We start from the raw sequence: 26,502 nt of genomic DNA on the forward strand, positions 1-26,502 counted from the left end.
TTTGTTTGGAAAATATTATTTATTATAAAATGTACAATACAATGATTTTAATCATATAAACACAGTCTTGCAAAGTCTTTTAAAGACCAATAATTTATAAAATGAGACATGGAGTTTGATACTTTGCGTCTCATGGCAATATTACTAATATGTAACATACGCAGAAAACATACGTTTGCATGTTGAAAAAGTTTCTGTTCCTCAAATCACAGTTCATTGAAGATCGTCTGACTTTGTACACAATGAAATGTCAGCTCTGTGGTACATCGTTGCACATAAGAAAGTTATTAAAGACGGTAGCATTGTCGTAGAGGCAGGTTTAATGTTACCAGGGTTAAGGATAACTACGTTAATTGTCTTAAAATAAACCGGCAAAACACATATTACTGCAGCATGTTTTAGTACTAATACTTCTTTGGTAGTAAGGTGCAAATCAAGCCATTGTTATACTGTATCATATAGAATTGTTAGCATTAGAAAGCATAACCTTAAACTCTTATTGTAAAACATTGTATACATTGACATCTGAATTACGTTTGGCCTGATTATTGTTCTTATCTTGGTTACTAGTTATAGTAAAAAGTAAGGATATTCTTTTCTACTTTTTGTTGGTTATCATAAAAGAGGGATTGTCTTCTGGATAAAGCACCCATATTAGAAAAAAGGCTTCTTTTACACGTAATGATACAGTATATTTTGCACTCGAGTGGCAGTCTTGGGCATCTCACTGGTAGAATTCTTAATATATATGAATATAAGTTGTTTTTGTGTCGCTGCCTAGTATATTTTTGGCTGTGCATTTATAGTACCCCATATCTCTTTTTGAGATGTGCTGAATTATTAACGTCCCTTGAGGGTGGAGAAACTTATTTCCGTATAAGCGTGACTGGGCTAAAGCAGTCAAATGAGATTTATCAGGAAGTTCCCAGCTTATTTCCGCTTTCGGTATTCCAATAGACATGCAGTTTAACTGGACCGAACCTCCGGGCCTTGCGTAGATAACAGGTGCAGGACTAGTGGTTATACGGGGTGGGTAAGCTATAACAATTACAGGAACGCTCATTGTTGAAGAGCCATATTGAGTTGTTGCCTTGCATATATAGCTTCCTCTGTCATAAACAGATGTATTTCGTACCACAAGTGTTCCATTTTGCAGCAGAGAGACACGATCCTTTACTTGTGGGCCATCAATAACCATCCCGTTTGGCAATGTCCAGGCGATGCGTGGCTTAGGCTCACCTTGCGTTGTACACTGAAGCTGTAACGTTTCCCCATTAATTATACTAATTAGATTATTGTAATGATTGCTCAACTGCGGCTTACGACCAATCTGTAAATTGACCATCTTGTCTGCATATCCAGCTACATTTACAGCTCTACAGCGGTATGCTCCAGCATCAGCCATGGATGGAAAGCCAATATGTAATGTACCGTCCCTCTTATGGAAAATTCTGTGGAGGTGACTACCACTTCGAACTACTGTTCCATTTGGTAGAATCCATTGTGTTTCAGGTTCAGGTCTTCCTGTAGCTGAACAGTTAAGATTTACTGCCTGGCCTTCTGCTACAACAATGTTCTCATTATCGTTGATAAACTTTGGCTTCTCTGCTGGTTCAGTAACCGTCAACTGTACACTTAATTTTGCTTCTCCACCTTCATTACGGGCAATGCAAGTCAGCTGTACAGAATCAGTTTTTCTTAAACCTTTGATCTCCAGAGTTCCATTCCGATGTACAGTGATCCTGTTCCCATAGTAAGGAGCTGGAAGAATGACTCCTTCAGGAAATACCCACATCACACGCGGAGTTGGAATTCCTTCAGCTTTACAATCAATCAGCATATGGGAATCTTTTGCTGCAGTTTCCTGTATGGCGGTTATTTTATTAGAATATCCATTGATTTGGGGTGAGAGGACATTAACTTGTATCTGAACAATCTTTTTATCTTCCCCACCACTGTTTTGTGCTACACATGTATAATTACCACTATCGGACCTTTGCACCTTTTGGATAAGAAGAGTTCCATCTCTGTAAATCTGATACTTGTCAGATAAAGCAGGAATTGGCTTGTTTGCAGGAGTAAGCCAAGTTATCTTGGGTACAGGTTCTCCTTTAGCTTCACAAGAAACGGTAACCACATCTCCATATGGTACATTAACAACAGAATATGTTTTATTTTTAATAATTGCACGCTCTGCCACAACCTTTACACTGACCCGCATCTCATCTTTTCCAATTTGGTTCACTGCATAACATGTGTAGTCCCCTTCTTCTTTCATTCCAACCTCATTGAAGTACAAGGTTCCATTATTAAATACACCATATCTTCTTGTCCGTGATCCACTATCATCGGATTGCATGACATTGTTGATCATACTACCATCAGGTAGGCTCCATGAGATTTCCGGGTTTGGAACCCCTGTAGCTACACAATCGACTTTTAGATCCCCGCCGTACATAACCTTGTGGTCAACTTCTTTCTTCTGTTGTATTTTAGCTGGCTTCATCATCACATTTACTTTGAGTACTACGTAGTCATCTCCGAGCTTATTCCGTGCCATGCACAAGTAGTCGCCTGCATCTTTGTCTGTAACTGAATAGACGATCAATGTGCCATTTGAAAATGTCTTGATTCTGGAGTCAAAGCTGTTGAATAGAAAACAAATTTTAGAATAGGCCATCTGAGATTTTATAACCGTGTCTGCAGCATTACATAGGCATTTCTATATAGTACACGTTGTTTGAACCAGCTATATTCTGCTAAATGCTCCCATTCCCACCCCTTTTTTCATTTATGACATATTTTTATCTCTATTCCACTTTATACCGTTGTGCTCATCATATTGCTCATAGAACATTGTACTCTTAAAATAATATTAATTATTATTAATATTAATTAATTAATATTCTCAGTCAGAGTGTGCACCTATATTTGAGAAGCAAAGCCTACCAGCCTGTTTATGTTTGCCACCAAATAGGTTTCAGAAGAAAAGACATGAAACTGGAATACATCGTATGTATGCACTGACCCAGAGGTACCTTTATTTCAAGAGACATCAACCTACATGATGCGCTGGAAATGGGAGTTTTCAACCCATACTTTGATAAAATAAAGAATTCATGACTTGAAGAAAGGAAGATGCACATAAACTCAAAAATTATGCATTGAGGAAAAGTCTTTATTAATCAAATGGTCTAAGGTTGAATATTCTGTAGACCATAATAAATGTCTAGGGATTGTACATAACTTCTGATTTTTAACCACATACCAACACTTAGTTGTACTAAAGCAATTGCCTTACGGAAGGAAACAAACATAGCGGTCACATGAGTGTTCATCTATTGCAGATAAAGTACAAGGTATTAAAACTCCAAAAGATTGGAAACAGATGATATAAGCAGATGCTGAAAAGCTGATGTATCAAAAACCAAAGAAGAACATGTTTTGAAGATTTTCATTTCTTTGTGCACCACTTTTTCAAAAAGTGCATGCTATATAAAACTTTAAAAGTGAAAATTAAAACAAATGTTTAATTCAATCAGCAAGTCTCCATAAGGAAACGCCTGTCTTGCCTAGGTCATTAGCCTAAGTTTAATCTATTGGGGTTATTTTTGTAGTTATACAATCAGAATGTTCTTATTCACTAATGCATGGATCTGTTTGCGTGTGTCTCAAATTGCACCATAAATAATACTCGGAAAAAAGTATCAGAGGCATGAAGTTGGTACTATAATATTTTTAGCATAGCTTGTATGAACAAGAAATATTTGACTTGCTATTCTGGGCATTCTAAGGTATCTCAAACATCTTAGATTTATAGCCCCTATACCTTATCTTTGCTCTAAATATGGAATAAACCAATTTTGCACATCCTGCTAAGATCATTATCACCTACCTGAAGAAAGAATCCACTAGTCTTTTGGAAGGAAGCCGCCACAGTATCCTTGGCCAAGGATCGCCAGCCGCACTGCAGTCTAGACGTAAAGTACCTCCATAAGTTACATCGGTTCTCTGCGGAGAACTTCCAGTAATCTTGGCGTTCAGTGGGTATTTTTTCACATCCAATACCACTGTTCTCTTTGCTGCCCCGACAATGTTTGCTGCAATGCATTCATACCTCCCGATATCTTTTTGTAAAATGTTCCGGATATAAAGAGTGCCATTTGGAAACACAAACAAATTTCCATTTGCTAGCTGCGATGGCCGAACCTGTGTCCCATCTAAAAGTACCCAACGAATACTGGGCGGGGGGGCACCTTTCGCAGAACAGTGAATATATATGCTGTGGCCCTGGGGAAGAGAAATGTTTTCAACTTTTTCTTGTTGAATAATAGGAGGCAACGCAGCTACGTGAACCCTAACAGTCACACTGTCAGCTCCGGCCACATTGCTAGCAACGCACTTGAAGATCCCTCTGTCGGAAAAAGTAGTGTCTTTGATGGATAACGTTCCGTTTTCATAAAGCATAACGCGGCTCTCTGTGGTTGAGATTGCTCGTATTATTTTTCTGTCTGGGAATATCCATGAAATGTGGGGGGATGGTACGCCGTTAGCATGACAATCCATTGTAACTGTATCTCCAAGATATACAGTAACATCCTTATACCGCGACGACAGCATTTTCGGCTGCTGAGCAACAACTGTTAACGTAATCAGCATCCTGTCTAAGCCCAGTTGGTTATGTGCTGTACAGAGATATTGACCACGGTCCTGAAGCTGAAGGTTCTGGATGTGTAGCGTACCATTTTGCAGGACTTCAAACCGCTGTATTCTTGTGTTAACTGTCATTATTGCACCTATTAAAGATAGAAGAAAATAATTGCTAAGTACAAGTATTTCTCTTGAACAGTCCTTCGTACAGATATTTCATTTTAGGACTTTTTGTGGGCTTTTCAGGTAGGATAATCAGAATCACTTTAAGTATGTTTTGTTTCTTTAAAGTTAAATTGTAACTTTACTTAACTTATAGATTACATTTTTGTCACAGAGTACCTGTCCCTTTGAACATTTCTCAACCAAAAGTACATTTATGCTCCTTGCTTTTATAGTGTGTATAATAGAAGTTTTCTAAGCATACTAAAATAAATTGCAAGAATTACAAAACTAGCTGATACCCCTTAGCATAGTTAGATTCAGACACAAGCGTTCCAAGGATACAACTAGTTGGTTGGATAAAAGAGGACCCTAGTGCTTTTTTATATTATTTTTATATTCTCAGTGTTTAGCTGTCTGTGTTTGTGTCAGTGTTTGCCACTGATCTGCGACTTTAGAAGCAGAAATTGTAGATGTTGTGACTTATGGGCATATCTGGGAACTCTATGGGTTTCACCCGGAGACATCCAGGAGAAGCACTGCTTCTCCAGGTCTCCATGTCACCAGGTCGTGGGAGCGGTGTTGTGACGCTCCCCACTCCAACAGTGGGATGTTGTGCAAGATCATTGGGAACGCTAACTGTCTTTAGCTGGGCTGTCCACAACACCAGCAGGACTTCCTGCAAGGGTGGCTTAGGTTAGCCAGAGCCATAAAGTTCTCAGGAATGCCTATGGGCCACTGTCCCACAAGGTATCTTCCCTGTGCACCAGATGGCCAGTTCAGGCTTGAATATAACAGATCTAGATTAGCACAATCTTATAGCAAACCATTTCATTGCAGTTCTGGGAAACACTTTTTGAGGAAAAAGGAATTAGCAGGGGAACCATTTACATATTGGAGATTTAAAACTGAATACTGAACACACTGGTCTGTTTCTACTGCAATATCTATCATTATCCAATTATAAATGCTAAACTTGTATAAGTTTTGTGTATCAGATAATACACCCTTACAAAAACAGTTGGTTAAAAATATATGACTTGTGCAGCCTTTAGTTGAAGTTGGTTGAATGATGGCATTCTGTATGAAGGAGGGACCCGTGAGGTTCCGTAGGTTAGCTACATGTTTTTTATGTTGACCCACCAAAGGCTATCAACTTACTCCATTTTATTTTGGTATAAAACAACTGTACTTTATATTTATTATCATATATTACCTGTGGAAACTTTAGTCCATGAAATTGAAGGCTTCGGTTCGCCATTGGCCTCACATGGTAAAATAGCATCCATTTCATAGGGCACAGATATGGATTGAAATCCTGTGGTTGTAATCTTAGGTTTGCTTGCTTGAGACCTGATGTTCAATGATGGTTGAATCTCGTTGGGATGTTTAAGTTTCGAGTCTTCTATACTTGATGCAATTGGTGGTTTCTGAATAGCATGAAGATTGTACCAATATGACTGAGTCGTTGAGCTTGGCTTCAGAAAACGTGTAACCCCAAAATATGGAGGAACTGTAGTGTGTATAGGGTTTGTTGGTGGAATTTTTGATGTAGTAGTTGTCCTGGTAGCTGTTGTGGGGGAGCTTGTAGTTTTTAACATTGCACTGGATGTTGTTGTCCTTGCAAATGCATTTATAGGATTATTCTTATTTACTGATTCACCAGAGGTAGGTATTGGAGGTTTAGAAGTTACAACAAACTGAACTGGTCTTGTTCTGTTAAAACGATATAAAAATCTTGGGTTCAAATAATATGGGTGTCCATAATATGGAATTCTTGCCCCATTAACCTTGCTGTCCGTAAAAACATTATTTCCAAAGGGCCTATAAATTGTTGATATTCTTTGTCCTAGATTATATTTGCTTGGAGTCATTGGCCGTGGCCTAGATAATGGAACAGCTGTGGTGGTACTTGTTGCAGGGGTTGTTGTGTATAAAAGTGGAGCATATGTCTTCCTCTCTTGAACATTTTGCACCGTATATGCCGTAATCTCAGGTTTATTTGTCTGGTGAATTGGTGGATTAGTAATAAAGTGACGTAGTGGACTATGTGTTCCAAAATAGGGAGATCTCATAGTCACTCTTGCAGTGTTATATGGAGTCTGTTGTACTGCATGATGCTGGTTGTGGTTTATTTGCGACTGGCTATGCAATTTTGTATAATGAGGAACAGTACTGTTGGACTTTGTACCATGAATATCCTTAAATTGCTCTTGTTGTGGATGTACAGACATATTCTTTTTGCTGGGGGGGAATCTTTCCAGTTCATCACGCCTTGAAGAAGGAATGTTTGGTTGCATTATTTTTGTACCTTGCGTTGGTGCTACTTGGTTTGTAATTTCAGAAACTTTTGTTGTCTTTGGGGTCATGTATGGAATGAAAAATGGCTTTGCACTTGAAGATGTCAAATGGAATAATGTTGTGGGAACAACATTTTTCTTGGTAAGTGGAAATACTCCCATTGATTCAAGCAGTTCATTTCTCACAGTATGACTGACTGGTTTACCAATGCCTTCTTTGTCATCTTTGTAAACATCTTCGGAACTATATTTTTCCATAAAAACATTGCTTGTAGGTTTTGCTGTGTTAAGGAGAGATGCGATAGTTGTTCTTATAGGTTCTACAGATACACTACTCTTGATTGCACTAGCTATAGTGGCTGTAACTAGAGTTTCTTCTATGTCAGATGCTTCATCTGCCCCTGTGGCAGCAGTGGGGAATATGACATTATCTTCTGGAATACCAGTACTATATTCCTTGTATGGTTGGGATGGTTCAATGTTAGTCTGTACGTTATTGTTTATAACAGAACTGGAGACTGTATCATGAAATGTAGAAGTTTGGAATTCAGATACTTTAGTGGCCATTGTATTAACATATTCCTGTAATGTCTTGAACACATTTAAGTTATCAGCCTTTTCAGTGCTGTATGTTTTTAATGTATTTGTTGTTGTAACAGGAGCAACAAGTAAAGGTACGGATGTTGTGGTCATAGTGCTGTATGAAGGGGGTATGTATTCTGGAGTACTGGTCAACCTTTCTTTCTGCATAATAATAGGCTCTGCTGTAGCCGTAGCCATTGTTTTAGACTGAACATTATTTATAGTTTTATAATTTGTATTGGATGATCTAACTGTCTGCATAATAATAGGCTCAGCTGTCGTTGTTGTAGCCATTGCCTTAGTCTGAACATCAATTGTAGTCCTATAATCCGCACTGGATGATCTATCCATCTGCACAGTTATAGGCTCAGCTTTCATTGTTGTGGCCATTGTTTTAGATGTAATATCATTTGTAGTCTTATAAAGTGGTTCAACATTTACTTGGGTTGTAAATGAAGGTATACCAGTGGTACTCACTCCCTCTGAGAATGACACTTGTGGTTTTTTAAATAATGTACTTATCCTTACTTGTGTTGTAGGAGGAACCATAGGAACAATCTGGTTCTGACGTTGTCTAAAACGATTTGGCCTAAATCTCCTTCTTCCATTGGGCCTACGTCTGGGATAATTAATATTGCCATTTGTAAGAAGTGATGAAGCGGTGGTTGGTGTTTGAGTAGGTACATGAACAGTTGCAATTTTTGTTGGGAGGGTGGTCACCATTTCTTTTTTACTTGTACTGCTGATAGGGTGTATGGCTATAGTGCTAGTCAACAAATTAGCATCTGTCTTTACAGAATATCCAAATGTAGGTGTTGTTTCTGTGATCTTAGATGTTTTAGGTGTTGTTTCTGTGATCTTAGATGTTTTAGGTGTTTCAGTGTTTACAGCAACAGTTTCCTTTACATCAGTGTAAACATTCTTTGTTTGTTCAACATAGTCCTCTGGGTGTTTCTCCTCATTTAAACCTATAGCAAGAGACTCTGTGGGAGCCAGAATAGATGATGTTAGGGTAGGAACAATATAATCAACATTAGGAGCAGTTGGTGGACTAACAATAACGTACTTTGGGACGATGCCACCCATAGCTTTAGATACTTCATCATAGTCTGCCACAGAAGTCTGGGGTTTGCTGGTGGTTGATGGCAGTGTGTGACTTTCTTCTGTCCATAAAATTGGCATGTCACTAGGTATAATCTCAGTATTAACTATTTGCAAATGTTGCATATCTTTGTTTGAAGACTTATCATGGATCTCTTCGGTTTCCATTGTCTCAGTGTCTTTATGAGAGAACTGTTCTTGGGAAGATGTAGTTGTAGAGGTTCGGACTGGGAAATACTCTGTTTGTTCTTCCTTAGGTATCATGAACATTTCACCTGAAGAGATCTCCATTTCGTTGAGATCATTTTTAATATCATCCTCTTTCAAAAAAGTTGTGTTTTCTGCCTCACTAAATTGTTCCTCTGTGTATTGCTCATATTGTGCAGTTCTAGTTGAATGTTCTTCAGCGAGGTCTTTTGTTGGTAAAACTTTATCTGCTGTATGGGTGCTGTCTTCCAACTCAATAAAAGAACGACTGATTTCATCTTCATCCGTTGAATAAGCTAAATCGTTGATGTCAATGTTTTCAAGTGTCGACATTACAGGCATCGATGTCGTAAACACTGCAAGTGAAGAAGATGACTCTGTGCTTACTCTCTCCTCATTGTTTTCTGAAAAAGTATTTTCACTGTAATATTCGGTTTCATCACGGGTAATAGCAGAATCTATGTGATCAGCGGATGATGCTACATTATAATTATTAGGTGTTTTTGTTACTTGTGACAATAGCTCTTCTTCATCTGCAGATGTTTCATCTACATTAGACTGTGCCCCTGCCATAGGCTTCACTGGTGGCCTGGCAATAGTAGATGGGGTTGTCGACTTAGTAAAATGCGTAGGTATTGTGGTAGCTTCTGTGCTGGTTATACGTGGTACTTCTGTAGTTCTTTGGACATTTTTTCCTCTAACCTTTGCCAAAATGTTGGCCCACTGATGGGGATCAATCTGTTTATTTCCCATATTTATTCTCCTTCTTGATTCAAATTTTCTCCTACCTTCTGCAATGCTGCTACCTTTTGATCTTTCTGTATTCTTCAAAACTTTCAATTTCATCCTGTCTTTTCTTGTTTTTTCTTTGTTGGTAACTTTAGATACACGTGAACCTTTGTTTTTTCCTGATCCAACCTTTACATATTTATTATATTTTTCTGGCTCTTCCTGTGCTTCTTTCTCACCAGAACCTCCATCATCATCAATCACGTTATAATTAGGTTTTACTGGTATTTTTACGATTGGACGTTTTCTTATTATTGGTATTGGATAAGACTGTACAGAGACTTTTCTGTTTAATGTCAATTGGACACTGTAGTGGTCAGTTCCATGTTCGTTTGCAGCTATACATACATAGAGACCACTGTCAGACTGTTTACTGTGAGGTATAACTAATGACCCATTACTCAGCAAATGCACATTAGTTTTGTTTGCTACAGAATCAATTATAGTATTGTCTGGTAAAATCCAGTTCACTTCAGCATCAGGGTTGGCAATGGCATTGCAAGTCAAAGTTATAGGTTCCCCAAGAGCTTGTGTAATTACTTGAGTATTTTGCTCAGATATTTCACTTGTCGGTGGCTGTACTACAACTCTAAAGGTCAGTACATCAATTCCATGCTTTACTTGGGCAACACAATGGTATAATCCAGAATCCATTAAATCTACTGCTTTGATAACTAATTGGCCCCCAGCAGACACAGAGTATCTATCATCCAGGTTATTATATGGCGCTTTCAATATTGTTCCATCTGGGAGACCCCACTGTATAGTGGGAGATTCCGATGATCTTACATTGCAGCTAAGCTGACAAACTTCTCCTTTAACAACAATTTGAGATGTTTTAGTCTTTGAATTTCTATCGATCATCACCCAATTATTTTTTGGATGCTGAATTTCCTTGGTGTGGATCAATTGGGAGAATTGAGTTGAAAAGGACAATGTCACCTTCTTGGCTGTGCTCATCTTTCTGTTCAACTGGATGCTGACAAATGGTTGGATTACCCATTCTGGTTCTGCTGAGATTAAAGATTTAACACCTGTGTAGTAATATGAATCCTGATCTGCATTCTGTCTGTATCTGTATGTCACTTTTGGACTACCAGTAAACATCAGCTCCCTCTCCATCTTAACAGGTACTTCACTATAATATGCTATGAGTTTCCACAATTTTTCATAGTTTTCTCGATTCATGGGGCATTCAAAGTCAAGACTAAAGGTGGCGTTGACATCAATTTCTTCTGGATGAGGCTGGTTCCAATTAATTTTGCTGAAATCAGAGGATTTTTTCATTTCACATTCCAAGTTTACTTTGTTTCCATGTTCATCCGTCATATTCAGTATAACTTTTCCTATATAATCTTTATAGGACTGCACCATCTGCAAGTCAGCTCCATCATCTTCTGTAAATAGGTCACTGCTATTTACTCTATATGGCGAATATATTACCGGGCTGGAACAAGCAACGTCTTTCAAACTCTGGATTTCTTGATTCTGCAGTTGTTTTGGGCTGGAACACATGGCACAAAGCTGCCCGTTTTCATATGATCTGTCTTTCTTACATTTTAAGACACCTGCAAAAACAAAATATAATTCATTGAAAATTTATTTTTCATTATTACAATCAATGGAAAAAAATACATCCTTATTGGTAAACAGCATCTATGTACCAATACGTGTTATGCATGTTATTGTTAGTTTTGTACTCTACTGGTACTCCTAGAAGGATAGAAATGAAATCTAAAAAATATACTGTACTTAAAGCACCCAAAGAAGCAAAACAACTTTGGTAGTAGAAGGTTATAGTGCAACTTAACTCCTATTCTTACTGTGTTTTTTCCATATACATGTAACCTTTACCATAAAGAGCATTGACTTTATTTAAAAACATTTGTATAATCAATACAAAATGTACGGAACTTTATTGAAATACCACATGACTAAAGAGCTCTGTCATAACATGAAATGTTAATAAAATCCATATTTTCCCAGTTTCTACTTTTGTCTTGGTGGCAAAATATCTTGCTTAATAGGCTAGTACTCCACTGAACTTTAGTAGCGTGTAAAAATTACGTAAAACATATTATTTGATCTGATAAATAAAATGCACTTTAAGGCAGTTAAAAAACTCACCTTTACTATATGTAAATATATCTAGAAAATGGTTAGTTGGTTTGGCTACAATTCCTAGAATGTGATTCCAATTAAGTGCTGTGACTATTGTCAAGAATAGTTTGTAAAATGTGTTAACTAAAATATGTACATGAAAAGTGTATTTTTTAAAACTTGTTCATAGGGGAGATATCATGGATTGTGTACGGTTTGTTTTCTTACCATTAGATTGTTCATCCCATTCTAGAAGCCATTTTAAACGGCAATCGCAGATCCAAGGGTTGCCATGAAGATAGAGATTTTCCAATAATGGCATGGTCTGTATCATGGCAGCAGGAAGAGTTTGAATCAGATTGTCTGATAAATATAGGTGTTTTATTGTGGACTCCCTAAAATAATCGAGAAAATTGAAAGTGCAGAAAGTGTTGGCATGAAGCTGCTGAATCATATTCCCTTCCAAGTGAAGCAGCCTTAAAGACGTTAATCCGTTAAAAGCATTGGGGTGTATAAATTCAATTTTATTATGGTCGACATGTAATCTTGTTAAACTGGAAAGTCCATGAAAAGTGTGGCTTGTAATCACTTTGAGTTTGTTGTAGCTTAGCTTGAATACCTATTGTAGAAAAAGGAAAAATCAGTGAAAAATACAACTACCTGGGGTTTCTGAACATTGAACTTTACAGCTTATCATTTCAGGGCAATTCAAAATATAAATAAAACAATATAAAGTAAATAATCATCTTAATTAATAAAGTGTAGCATTAGGCAGGTTAGTCAACCACTGAGTATCATTAGCTTTAATTCTTTGTGCATAATATGCTCTCATATATGAAAGCTTGCCTAGATTTGAGTTGAGAAAGTAGGATATCTTTATATATGGGTCATGTTATATTGTATTTGGGTATAATAGGCCCTTAAATCTCTGTATTTCCTCCAACAATGTTACAGATGACATGAGCAAAGCTAAGAAGTCACTTAGAGTCTCCGGGTGAGATATTCCTTCCCCCAGGGTTAGGGTTTGTGTCTTTAATATATAGGCAGGGGAGCAGAGCCGGGTCATGACCAGCTCCAGCCCAGGTTCTGCCTACTTCTTAATCCTTTAACTGGGATTAGTCTTGGCTTTTCTCATAACCACATCCCCTTTACACCTCCTATAAGAAGCAGGAGAAGTGGAGCTCCAGACAGCCAACACCACTTCTCAGGTATGGATATAACTGTAAAGCATAGGTGAAAGAAGCATCTTTATTGCTTGGAGGGGATTAACGTATAAACATATATATTGTTCAACTCTGGATGTAGAATTTTGCAACTGAACCCTGTTGCTTGGCTTTAAATTAGACATGCTGGTGCATCAAGAAGGGAGAAGCTTTGCAGAGTGCCTGTCATAAACGGACAGAATTTATTATATTAAGGAAATTACCATAAAAAAACCATGTGTTCTTTAAGGTATAAGCAAGTTTCATGTCAATGACCACTGATATCCATGTGTACGTAGCTATCTGCTGAGCTAGTGATTTTTTAGACATTTTTTGGTATTTTTTTGGGCGCACCTGTTCAATTAACATATAATAAAATAATAATTTAATCTCCATTCGGTAGGTCTTAAATTATTACTCCTGATTTATATTTTCTTTTACAAACAGGGCACATCTGTTTTCTTTATATGTTAAAGCTTTGCTACATGCTCCACCATATGTTTCTCTAGAAGTTAACCAAGGAACTTTGGTCTCCATTGATAATCAGGATAATGATACCCTGCTTAGTTCCATAAATCACCTACATAGTAGGTAATTTATGACTTGAAATGAAAAGAAGAGATACAATTATTTAGAGGTAGTAATTTACACGGAAGATATTTTCTTTTAATAACATACATGCAGAAATTTGCAGTATATTTTACCAGGTCTACAGTATGAAACATGAAAATGTGTATCTTCATTTTTAAATTCACAATTTAACAGTTTTGTGTCAAAATGTTACCTGCAAAGAAGCGAGATCCCTAAAAGCGCCGTTGGGAATGTTATGGACATCATTACTGTGAATTAAAAGCATTTCCAGCTTTGACAGTCCTGCAAAGGCATCCTCAGCTATAAACTGGATACTGTTGAATCTGGGGCAAAGAAATGCACAGTTATTAAACTACAAAAGTCCACATTAAAATAAATTGCCTCTTTACCTGCCCCCCTCCAACTCTTTAGCTTTTAGCCAGTTTAACGAGACTCCTCCACCTTATATATGGACAGAGAGCACTCCTATTGGTTCCCTGTGGGAGCCCATTCCTATTCTGCTGATTGGCTGATTCCACTGATTGGGTACTGCAGGGCTGCTTGCTTCACTTTATGTGGCAGCTGATTGGCTGGGTTGTGCACTGACACTGGTCCACTGAGCGTAAGCAATTAAAACACGTTGCTTCTCAGAATATCCTTTACATTTTAAAATAACTTTGGTTTCCTTATGAACTTTAACATCTCATTAATCTTTATTAGAAGGATTATAACCCTTTGTGATAACATATTGAATATCAAATGGTGCAAGCTGCTTGGAGGATTATTAAAAGCATGATATGCAGCTTTCGTATGTGAAAGCCTGAATTGGGTTTACTAATGTAATCAATATTAAACTACAGCAATATCAAGTACAAGGAAAGTTTTACACAGATATACCGGTAAATGTTGGTTTCTAAATAAATACATACGCATAATAGCTCATAAGTAAGGAATATATTGCCAATTCAAAATCTATCTAATATCAATGAGTTATATTATAACTTGGAACTACGCAAAAGATAAAACAAAATATTAATACGTACCCCAAATTGATTCTTTCCACATGTTTTGGTATTCTTGTCGGTACGGCTGCTAGCGATCGAAACGTACAATGCACTTCGGAATTGACGTAACATGCACACGGGTGAGGGCAGGAGAATGCATTCTGGGGAATCCCCAGGAATATAATAATTATAAAAACTATCCAAACATATGTTTTATCCATCTTGATTAATGCCTTCATTGTTGTTGCTGTGTAGAAAAAAAATACACTTATAAATGTGTTATAAACTACATCTGTAGTATTATGCGTCTGTTGGTGTACTCATTGTTATAATTCAATCCTCAATATTCAATGCATGATACTCCTCGTTGCTTCTCGAGTTACATTTTCTAGCCCGTACTCTGAGGTTTCTGAGGTTACATCTATGGTGGGTAAAGTGCTAGGTTTAGGTAAGCCTGGGAGCTTACTTAGACTGAGAATATCACTTTTAGTTCGTCTGAACAATCCATGATTTCTCAAGAGACTTGAGTAATTGAGGATTTACCCACTTAACTGGATGAACATATAACAACTTTACATCCATTTTCCTAGGAGGAAAGAATATAACCCTTAAAATATAAAAAAGTTGACAGTATCTCAAGCTAAAACCATACATTCAGAGGGAATACTATGATACCTGCAAATGGCAAGTTACTTCAGAGATATATTGGTAAAGGTTGGTGAGATAGAACCATAAGTCACAGAGACATTTGTTTCTATCCAAACCAATGAACTGATCCTTGATCTTAAGGTGTTACAAGTTAAAGTATTATGAGTATAAAGCACCATTAGCTGCCATCTGGTAGGTTCTCCTGACAGCCCTGTCCACAAAGGGTTTGCAAACAACCCAAACAAAACCAATTGGACCCACCACAGCAATGACTTTGCAAACAGCCATGGTTTCAATGAGTGAAAACAACACCCATGATTCAGCCATATGATCTAAGCATGTAGCCAGGAGCCTCATACAGATTTTACAAGAGCTAACACTATTATATTGCTCTTAAGACATTTTTTTATGCAATATAGGAATCCCAAATATTGGACTGGACCATTAAAGCCAAACACATAATATGATAATAGAGCCCTGAGAGCATGTCTGATTCAGAGTCTTGAGTAGCCATGACATCATTCTAATGACATTTAATAAGTGTTTCAGCTCAAGAAATAAAACTAATTTACTAACTTAAAAAAATTGGGTGAACAGCATTTATACTAATTTAAATTATTAAACTGACATATTTTGTATTCTCTCACACGCAATAAAATACAACATTTTCTACTAAAACCACCCACAGGTCTTCATGGAATGAAATCATTGTGCCCATTTTAAATATTTTATGTCAATATGAGAGAAGGTGTTTTTATTAAATAAAGAATAGACTAAATATTTGGACTTATGGCATGGAATATCTTTTACTTAACGCTGTCTTTCTACATGCGTACGCAAACCTAAAATATCTTGAAAAATAAATATGAACTGTAGCAATAGTCAAGGGTTGACTTACCATGCTAAAACTTGCTTTATAAATTATATGTCAGCGTGACATGGAAACCACGTCCCTTGGGGAGAGGCAGATTTTTGGAGTTAGATATATAATACAGATAATGAACTGCAGAACAGAATTACCTTGGGCTAAAACCTCATCCTCCCACGTGCAAGAGGATTACTGCAAAAATATAAATATACTATAGGTTGAGGCTTAGCAATTATTTCTGAAGTTTGAAAAGAAAATTATGGGTAACCTTACTAAACAAAGACATGTTCTATGCCGGCATCGTGCTGTTTATTTAATACTGTAGCTGTTTTTAGTAAGGAAAAAAAATGGCAATAACAAGACTCTTATTAACAGACAAAAGGCATGAAAAAAGCCAAAACTCTCCCGACATTCTTCTAAAACCAGGTGTGTGCTCTCAAGGTGGAAAACAATCGCCTTACAGCATAGAGATACTGTATTTGGAAAATCAAAGGACTAAATGACGCTTTTAATGTTTTATCTACTCTCACTATCCCATGCCATGTGACAAAGTATATGTCTACGGTGCCATGTTTTCAGGGGCAGCTCCACCAGCCTAGGTTCTTCCTACCTTTTTCTGCTCATTATATTTCTTTGTCCCTCCTCCAAAACCATTTTTTATTTTTTTATGAACAACCCAATAGAGGTCTGTGCCTAGGGTTGCCCATCATCACAGGAAAGTGACGGATAAGATACCCATCCCCTAGTCTACATCAAATATATAATCTGAATGCACAATCTTACTGCTTTTGCCTTTAGTACAAAAAAACGAATTATTGTGTTGACAAGATAATGTCGAAACAAAATTCAGCAACTGGGTATGACAGTTATCTACCAATTCCTGTCAGTGGAATGGAATGCTATGGGATGTTAATGGGATCCTGCTGTCAGGTTGAAACCAATTCGAAGCTCACCCTATTTAATAACACAATTACAACTGTCCCTGTAAAGTTTGCATGTTTTTCCCTTGGTTGAACTCGAGAAAATGCCTACAGCATAGATAAATATGAAACACGATCAGTTGTTTTAATGCACATACATTAAATTATAATGAAGATGTTTGATCCAATGGAGACAGCAGGCTGTGGTGTTGGAAGAACAAACAGGATACTCAATGTTCATCAACTGATCACTTGTCACTGATGGAATTCAGTTGGGCCTAATAGCTTAATGTCACACACATATACATAAAACACAATAGAAGTTATGCTTAAGGATTAAAAAAGTGGTGCATTCCCAATATTAATCATTGAAATGTTTCTGCTGGCTTGTCCACTTTTCAACCTTTTCACCAAAATTGTTCTCTATAGTGTCCCCCCTAGTTAACATTAGGATTCCCTCACTTCCGAGTTTCCTACTTTCATATATTGCTTATTTTGGTCTTCTTTCATAATCATACTTTGTATTAAAATAGTTTCAACTACATGCATTATCAAAATACCTAAGAAGGGCCCTGTTTCTCTCAGATCCTGTTACTGGATAGACACTGAGCAGTGCCTAATGATGTCAATCAGGCAACATGGCAAAAGGTATCCCAAACATGACATATATCATTAAATGAAAACAGTCCTAAACACAAGGAAGGTCACCATCAAGGAGACACCATCAGCTTTGCTTTGTTGTCCATCCTGCTGTTTTTAATACAGCATATATTAACTGCCCAAATATTTGCTCAGATATCTGATTAGTGTCTGTCAATATACAGTATATCCAATATCACTCTTGGCTGAGATGTGGATTGTACAAGTATGAATTACAAACATTACAGTTTATTAGTAATGACACGCATTAGTAAAGAACACCAAGATAGATAGATGGATAGATAGAAAGATTTTTTTTTTTTTTTAAGTTAACAAATTTACGGGGATATTCTATGTTCCACAACTCCAACACTCAAAGTAAAGAGATTTTTTTTTATGCTGTGGCTGCCACTCAAAGACAGAAGCACATGTTCCTGATTACAAAGGTTTGATGTTTTCAAAAGCCTTCACACATCTGAGTCCAAATATACCCTCCGTGACAGCTCTGGCATTGCAATGCAAGATGATATGACCACTTGAAAATGAATAGGAAACGGTTATTTATAAAGAGGAGCAATGTCGGAAGATAAAAATAATGTATACGAAGAAAATGTAATAAATGTGTAACAGGCTTATGGTGGCAAAGAGGAAAGTACAAACAATTACCAATGTCCTGTCAGGATATGAGGAGAGCAAGAAGGAGATGTTCAACCATATTTTCCAAAGTAACTCTTTCCTCTAGCTAATTAATCTAATAATAAATATTACAAAGTAAATGTCTAGGACCAGAGCTTGAGAGGTCCACAGTATCACTGTCCCAACTCAACAAAAAAACAAAGAACTGACACAATTCTGAATTAATACGAGGACTTTGACCATTGGGAGGCTGTGCCCAGCCTCAATAAAACATTTTCTGTGCCAACTAGTTTTTTTAGAGAAATATATGCTTCTTTGCTTCAAATATGTACAAAGACATATCTTCAACTACTGAAAACCACACGGATTATAATCTGAGCTCTGAACCCAAATCAGGAAAGCAAAATATATGCACTTTCATATCAACCACATTAACTTTTTGAAGTATATTATGCTTCTAATTATCCAGTATATCAAGGTGGCATTCCATAACTTAACATGTAATTTCAAACATACCTCCATGCTGCGGATTGTGCTCTTTATACTTATTTGGTCAATTTTTATATGTAGGTCCTTCAATCATAGGTGAAAACATGCCCTACAAAAAGTTACTCATAAATGAAATATCCAAATCTATTTTTCGAAAGAAAAGAAATATATGAATATATTCACAACCTAAAACTGATTTTTTTTTTTAAAATAAAAATCTATTCTTTTGTCTTTTGGTACAAATTACTCAAATGTGCTTCTTAAAGCGGCAATCATGTAATTTTCATTACTTTAATTTTTTTTGTATACACGACTTGTCTGGTGCAATTGTTATTCAAATAGAATTATCATACCGACTGGATCACAGCATCATTTTCTTCCATGCTATATATGTATCATAAGGATATCAGAATTAGAAAACAGACTTCAAAGCCATATGTTTGCTCCATAAAATAGTTGGGTTTTTTTTTTTACCTCTTGGCATTTGGCCAGCTGGTCTCTATTGAGATCATAATGTCTTTTTCTTTAAAAGAAGCCAGTAAAGGCGGTGCCAAATTGTCTATGCCTTTTGACTTTTAGGCATTTTAAGACTTTTTAAGAAAAAAAAAACAACATAAAAAAGTATTTTGGAATATGGGAAAGAAATGGTCATCCTTGTTCATTGTTTCCTAACTGAAGTTCCTGCAGCCTCCATGTACCCTGCAGAATGTCTCTCTGTGAAACAGAAACACGTGTTTCTACTTGAAAAAATTCAATAAAAGAGTGCAATGGGGCAATAAAATAATTCAATGTGTACTATGCCACACAGCAATTTTTTCACAATACATTTAAGCTATCTTATCTAACCACAACTCTTTTTATATCTACATAAAAGTAAATAAATTCCAGGATATACAACAGATGGAAAGGCTACAATGGAAAGTACACCTTGACACAATGACACAGTCCTATTCACTGTATACTACAAACTATGTATGTAATTGTATGCGCTTCAACTTAAGATCCATCTATCAAGCGTTGGCATCAGCAGGCTTCACAACCTCAATCTGGTTTAAAATCTCCCTATGCGACATGGACTATCTAAGGTCTTGTCAAGGAGAACTGAGCCCTTTCAGCTTTGTGGGGCTCTGTGAATACTCTCTACTCTGATGGCCACATAGCTAATTCTACAATTGAGGCTATTTCTGCACACTCGATATGGGGCTCTTTCTATAACCCCAACTTTACAGTGCTGTCTTCACACATCCGAGTCTGTGGTTACACTCATCTATTTGTAATTTTATGGAGTGCTTAATACACCATCATCCTTTTGGGGTTATCTGTACTCTATGTTTCTTTATACCTAATCCCATCTAGAGTGTAAAATGCGAGTAGGGCGCTCTTTGCCGAATGTATCCATTTGTCTCGGTCTGCCAATTCTAGTCTGTCCAAATCTCACTTATAATAGTCACATTTAGAGTGGTGGGCTGTGATATACAAATGCACATATATATATATATATATATCTATATATATATATTTGTATATATATATATATATGTTATTACTACACACAATGCACACAGCTTTGTGAGAGCCTTAGTAACTGGTTGGTTGTAAAATCTCAGGTTTAATTTGAGAGTTCAAACTATACACATAAAAAAATAGTATTATTTGGACAAGGGGACATTTTATATACATCGCATACCTACGTACATGGCTCTAGACTCTGGAGTGTGTTCTTTTAATTAATTTCCTTGCATGGTATATTGTTTTACTAATGCGCAAGAGCCTCTGTTTTTACAGCCAGTTGACAATTTGGTATAGATGTTGTCAGGCTCCATGCATTTGCTTGTAAACATCAGCGTTAAACTTTGGAATGTAAAGCTTGTTGCTTCTAGTTTCCCAGCCAGTAAACGTTTTTGTCATAGCTATAAAAGTCCTGTCCTCTGTAAAGCCATGGGTAACCTTTGGCATGCCAGCTGTTTTCAATTACATCTCCCATCATGCTTTTATTTTTACCTGAAACAAAACAATTTCCCAATAAATTGTATTTCCTTCATGTCATCCCAAAGTTAGGGATACATAATCCAGATAACATACCTCCCAAGTGTCCCTCTCTAGGAGAAACAGAACCTCTCTATCCCTCGTCCTTCCTTTAGTCTACATATTCATAGAAGAACATACTGTTTGGTAGCTATAAGTATATCACCGCATTCTGCAGCCGGCAAAATAACATGTACGAAAACAACACAAAATGTATTTTATAAATCAAATTTTGTAAAATTGCTATTTTTAATGCAGTGCCCGCCAGCCACATATTTCACCAGAATTTGTAGATAAAAGTGTCTCTCTTCGGCCATGTAAGATCTGAATTTTGTTTAGATTTGAGAGATATTTTAAAATATATTCCTGTAAGATATTTACGGTAATATAAAAAATATAAGTATTGCTTGGTTGAAAAAGAATTACTCAGAAGCTTGTTCAAATGGTAGCTTGCTTTTTCGCATTACAGGGAGGGTGGTACATATGTGGAACCACATCACAGCAAAAGAGGTAGAGGGTAATATATTATTATTGTTACCTTCTATTTATATAATACCGGCAATTTACATAGGTCTTCTTATAATATACACATTAAAGGGGTATGACAAAACTAGGATTGACAGACTACTAGGTAGAAAGGTCCCTGTTTAAGTTTACGTCAAGAAAAAACGTGCAGACTAGATGGACTCTTCTGCCAGATTCTATGTTTCCATTTAAGTTATTGCCAACCTTGGTTCTCAAGGACCCTGTACAGTTGTAGTAAAATGTATTTGCTAGATAATCAAGTTGGTCTTACTGTACGTGGATCTGTCAGATAGACTGCTTGCTTTGACATGATTACACACTTAGAACCTGAATTGCTGAGAACCTTTGACCAAAAGAGCAGGCACATAGTGTCCTGTACGATGTCCGCTCAAAGGCAATCTCACTTCTCAATAGACTCTCACTGTCCATTAGCGCAATATGGTAACTAATATAAACCAGGGTCGGATATAACCTCAAAGTGATGAGTGACTCTAAATATTTTCATTTTACAGTGTACTAGTTTTTAGGTCAAATTCTCATATTACATATCCCAGCATCACAGTGGCAGGGGCATATCACCTGGCTTATTGATTTACAATAATATTAACAATAATATAATGAGTTATTTGAGAATGATTGTTATGATACTTGGTACCAACAATTCCTCTGGCATAGTGTTCCATAACAAAGAGCAATGTGTGCTTGTACTGTTTTTATACACTGCCCCCGGTGGCCAATTGGGAACTCTGCACACTACACAAATATAAGCTTGCCCTGAAAAGAGCAGAGCTAATGTCTATATACCACATACAGAATTTGTTACACATATGATTCTTGAATTAATAGAAACAATTAAAATCTGAGAAAACTTCACAATGAATTGACCAGAGCTGGCTTACAGTCAATTTATTGCTCATTAAAGGAGAGAGACAGAAAGGCAACCAATGACAGCAGGGTCAGGGTGTTGGGTTGGTAGTACCTATATGCTAATTGATCCTGTGGTAAAAAAATAAATAACTAGAAGTCCAGAAGAAAATCAAGCCCTGGTAAACCACAATACTTGAAACCACCCTAACCAAAGCATGGCATGATTTGATACCAGAAGGGGGCAGGTGGGTAAGTGGGTATCAAAGAAACATTATAGACACAACACCAAATGTATTGTTGAAGTTGAAATGGTGCATCTTTAAAAAAGATAAAATACACGCAAATATTTCCAACTGCTTCCATTAGAAAGCAAAATGGATTAACAAGGAGCGTATGTACTTTATTAAAGTCAAGGACAGCTGGGGAGAGTTGACTCCAGGAAGTGAAAAACATATTCTTGCTTATGTGGAGATTTAGTAAGAAATGTTTTCCCTTTCCGAGATAATTTACAGTGCATGGAATACTGTGCACAGGATTTTGTACTCGTTGTAGAAAGGAAATTGAATGCAAACAGTTAGTAATAAAATGCTAACATGCAAAATGGTCTCTTCTGTCTCTATCTTCTGGCTGCAACAGAGATACAAACTGTTTCAGCTTGTGGTTTTCACTGTTTTAGTGTGTACATAGCATCCATAAATCCCATGTCAGTATTGGGGTTCACCGTTTGACTTACAAGGTAAACTATAAAACAAAACAATAATTTATTAATAACATTACAAGATGGTCAACACTGATATAGTGTAAGGTGTGTGGTCATACTTGATCCTTAGGTTGGGTGAACAAAATTTTGGCCTGCATGTTGTGGAAACCTGTTAATATGGAACTTGACAAACAACAGTTTTCACATAATCTTAAGATTGAAGAATTTCCGTAGCTAATAAAGAGTCAGATAAAGAATCATGTTATGTTCAACCCTCTCCTTGTTCCTTTAGTCAAACCACCACGGACAATGGTTGTCTACGTAACTGGACTACAATGGACTTAAGTGTGAACTATTCTGTAACTGGGGGAAGCGTCACACACACACACACACACACACACACACACACACACACACACACACATACACACGACTAACTCCTGTCAGTTGTCTTCTACTTAAGGGGATGCTCACGGAGGAGGTGCTGAGATAAATATGTTTCCCATGGGAATGTATGCGAGCCACCGTGGTCAATCTTAAAGATGTTTCCTGAGGAATTTTGTTTAGAGGTAGGTAAAAAGTATATCCAAGCCAGAGCAGAGTCTGGCCTCAGCTTGGCCCTCAGAGCCAGATCACAAGTCGACCATGGTTGCCATATTGGGCATTTCTTTGGCTCAGTACCTATAATGCTGGCCAACAGTATGTGGAATGTATAAACACACACGTGGAAATAAATTAGCTTATTAAGCTTACACATCTACCATAACAGAGGGGAAACTATGTGTCCTGGAAAAAAATGACCAAAATGACAACCCTAGAATCAACCTGAATGAAGAGAAAACGAAAAAAGCAACATTGTATCCTCTCATCAAAGCCTTATTATTTTTCAATCCTAGCCAAAGATGTGATGGCTCGTGCACTAATATGTAGCAGAACCTGAATGAGGAAAATTATTCACATCAAATAGAAAGCATAGCTTTAGCCAAGTTCACTGATTTAGCCAGTGCTACCCAAATTGATCCACTGTTATTAACTATTAATAACAGCAGCTTACAACCACAACATGACTAATCAAAGCCATACTGGTCATTATGCATCTGGTCCCCAGATTAACTGACATTTAATTAGACTTTTTTTAAATTTTCCGGACTCGCTTTTAACTGGTATATAATAAAATATGTGTCACCAGAGAACTTACTACTGAAAATCTTCGGTATGCTCTAATTCTAAAGTCTAAGACGCCTATTCCATAGTATAGGTAAGAAGTGATGTTGCATCCATCAGCAAAAAGGGATAACCCTAGAGCCATCTTCCAAACAAGGTCATATTAAACAAGAGATATTTACAGACATCTAGAAGAATTTAAATCTCTAATGCAGAAACAAAATTTCAGATTTTGTTTAGTTACTGTATCTCAATAGGGGCAATAGATATAGTTGTCCAATTAGTTATCCTCTTACTTTCTCCCACATTCAAACCCAATCTGTCTGTGTGTGTGTATATATATATATATATATTTATATATATATATATATACATATATATATACACAATTAAACGTATTAAGTGGCTATATAATGTATAGGAGACAAATAAATAAATATATATATATATATATATATATATATATGTCTAGTCACCTAATACATAGGTATTTCCATCATTAAGGCTGAAGGCTGACACATTTAGGGGGCGTTTGATTTAGAACAGAAAAAGGTGGAATTACTTGGCAAGAGTTTCCTAAAAAAACTTTCCGGCTGAGTAAAATACAGAAAGCCATCAAAATACTGATGACTTAACCAGCTACATAAGCAGCAGAGGAAGCTTTCACTCCTTCTATCCTATTTTTATTGTCTCATCTCTGTGTCTGGAAGGAGTCAGTCTCCAAAATGTGAACACACCTGCCCCCTGTCTGCCATTTGCCTCACCCACACATGATTTCCATTAACTAAACTCAGCTACTTAACTTGGCATCAAGGAACACCATTAACCCTTTACAGTTCACTATAGCTCAGCCCAACAAGAAACAGATAGAAAAAGTGGTGTTTTTTTTTCTTTATAGTATTTTCCATTCACAAGTCTAGGCATGTGTTTTTCCTTTTCTAAATCTTAGCTTAGATCTTAACACATCCATGAAGCGTTAATGTATAAAACACATTGAACAACAATTAGATTATACTTAAAATACATTAAATGCAGATTGCTTCTCTCTAATGAGAACGACTTTGTTGTGCTATTAGAGGGAATTGACATTATTACAAGTACAAATTCAACATAACAAATTGCACATCATATTGCATAGTGCTGTAGCTGATTATCTATTCATTATAGATTATAGTTAAAAACTTTGTTATATATGTATATATATATATATACGCTATATGTAATTCTGGTAGGTAGATATATATATATATATAAAAAACTATATCTATATAAACATATAAAAATATAAACATGTAATGTTTATAAATTAATAAATACATAACATATAACATACATATACTGTATATATATATATATATATATATATATATTTAAATAGAAGAAAAATATACAATACCTGAATTCTGCAAATACAATCACAGAAGGCTGTTATTGTCCATCTTCTACTTTCTGTGTAAATGCTCAGAATTTTTTTTTTAACAGAGAATGAGAGTGTGAGTTTTTCAACTATGCAATTCAGACACTTTCAAATCACACCATCCAGTGAAGAACTGCACATGACTGGTAAGTGCAAAATCAAACGTGTATCCATTTAAGTCACAAGAAAAGATGAATCCAGAAACTTTTGCAGAATGAATCCAGAAAAAAAAAAGAAATAGAACTTCAGGTCCACCTGAGATTGAAAAGCCTGAAATCAAATTTCATTTCAGAATCTCAGAGCATCTGCTTGAGATTTCTAGCTGTGATCCAGGATAGGAGGGCTGTTGGTAGTAGCATGAACCTTGATATAAGGACAGATGCTCTGCTCCTTGGTTCTTTTGTGGTGTGCTCAAGTAGGAGGGAGCAGCTGATGTACTGTGCTTGCTAAGTTGACTTCTTTCTTGGTGGGCGTCTCTCTGCTCAGGCAGGACCTGATGCTGGAGAATGCAGATACTGAAGAAGTCTTTGGATGCTGTATGAACTGATGCTGTATAGGCAAGTTGAAAACTGTAGGGTAAACTCAAGACAAATCCCTCCAGGGCTCAAAGAAAAAAAAACCAGATCAAACACACAGAGCTTTTGGCAGATGGTAGAGGTAGACTGTTATTAGCAACTGCAATTTAGGATTAGGCAGTATATATTGTAACGCTTATCATTCTCACTCACTGTTTTTTGACTTCCAGAACCCCAAATTTAATTAAAACATATATATATATATTTTTACACAAAGAAATTAACTCTTTGCCTGCTGGAATGGTGTTCATTAAAGCAAACATTCCACAATCACACAGAAAGTTTCCCTTACACTGCATCCCATGATGCAGGCTTGTAGGTTGAAATATATTGCCTTAAATGTAGCAGTGGTGACAATAGTT

The 26,502-nt window shown here is 36.6% G+C and overlaps 1 protein-coding gene across 1 annotated transcript; it reads right to left on the reverse strand.

Annotated features, from left to right (window-relative positions):
• MXRA5 (matrix remodeling associated 5) lies at positions 1-25,952 on the reverse strand. The gene is made up of 7 exons (XM_053457376.1): positions 25,545-25,952; positions 14,707-14,914; positions 13,878-14,007; positions 12,120-12,510; positions 6,029-11,359; positions 3,896-4,796; positions 1-2,645 (listed from the first exon to the last, which is right to left on the reverse strand). Exons 2-7 carry the CDS (start codon positions 14,904-14,906, stop codon positions 740-742), a joined length of 8,859 nt encoding a protein of 2,952 aa, XP_053313351.1. The 5' UTR covers positions 14,907-14,914; positions 25,545-25,952; the 3' UTR covers positions 1-739.
• Positions 25,953-26,502: the final 550 nt, after the last annotated feature.

Source organism: Spea bombifrons, chromosome 2, assembly GCF_027358695.1.
Source record: "Spea bombifrons isolate aSpeBom1 chromosome 2, aSpeBom1.2.pri, whole genome shotgun sequence".
Classification (NCBI taxonomy): Eukaryota; Metazoa; Chordata; class Amphibia; order Anura; family Pelobatidae; genus Spea; species Spea bombifrons.

Coding starts and splice junctions, on each gene's coding strand:
- MXRA5 (XM_053457376.1), bottom strand. CDS start 14,906: ATGAAGGCATTAATCAAGATGGATAAAACATATGTTTGGATAGTTTTT. Junction 11,360..12,119: donor ATGGGATGAACAATCTAATG/GTAAGAAAACAA, acceptor TTGTTTTTGCAG/GTGTCTTAAAATGTAAGAAA. Junction 4,797..6,028: donor ATGGACTAAAGTTTCCACAG/GTAATATATGAT, acceptor TATCTTTAATAG/GTGCAATAATGACAGTTAAC.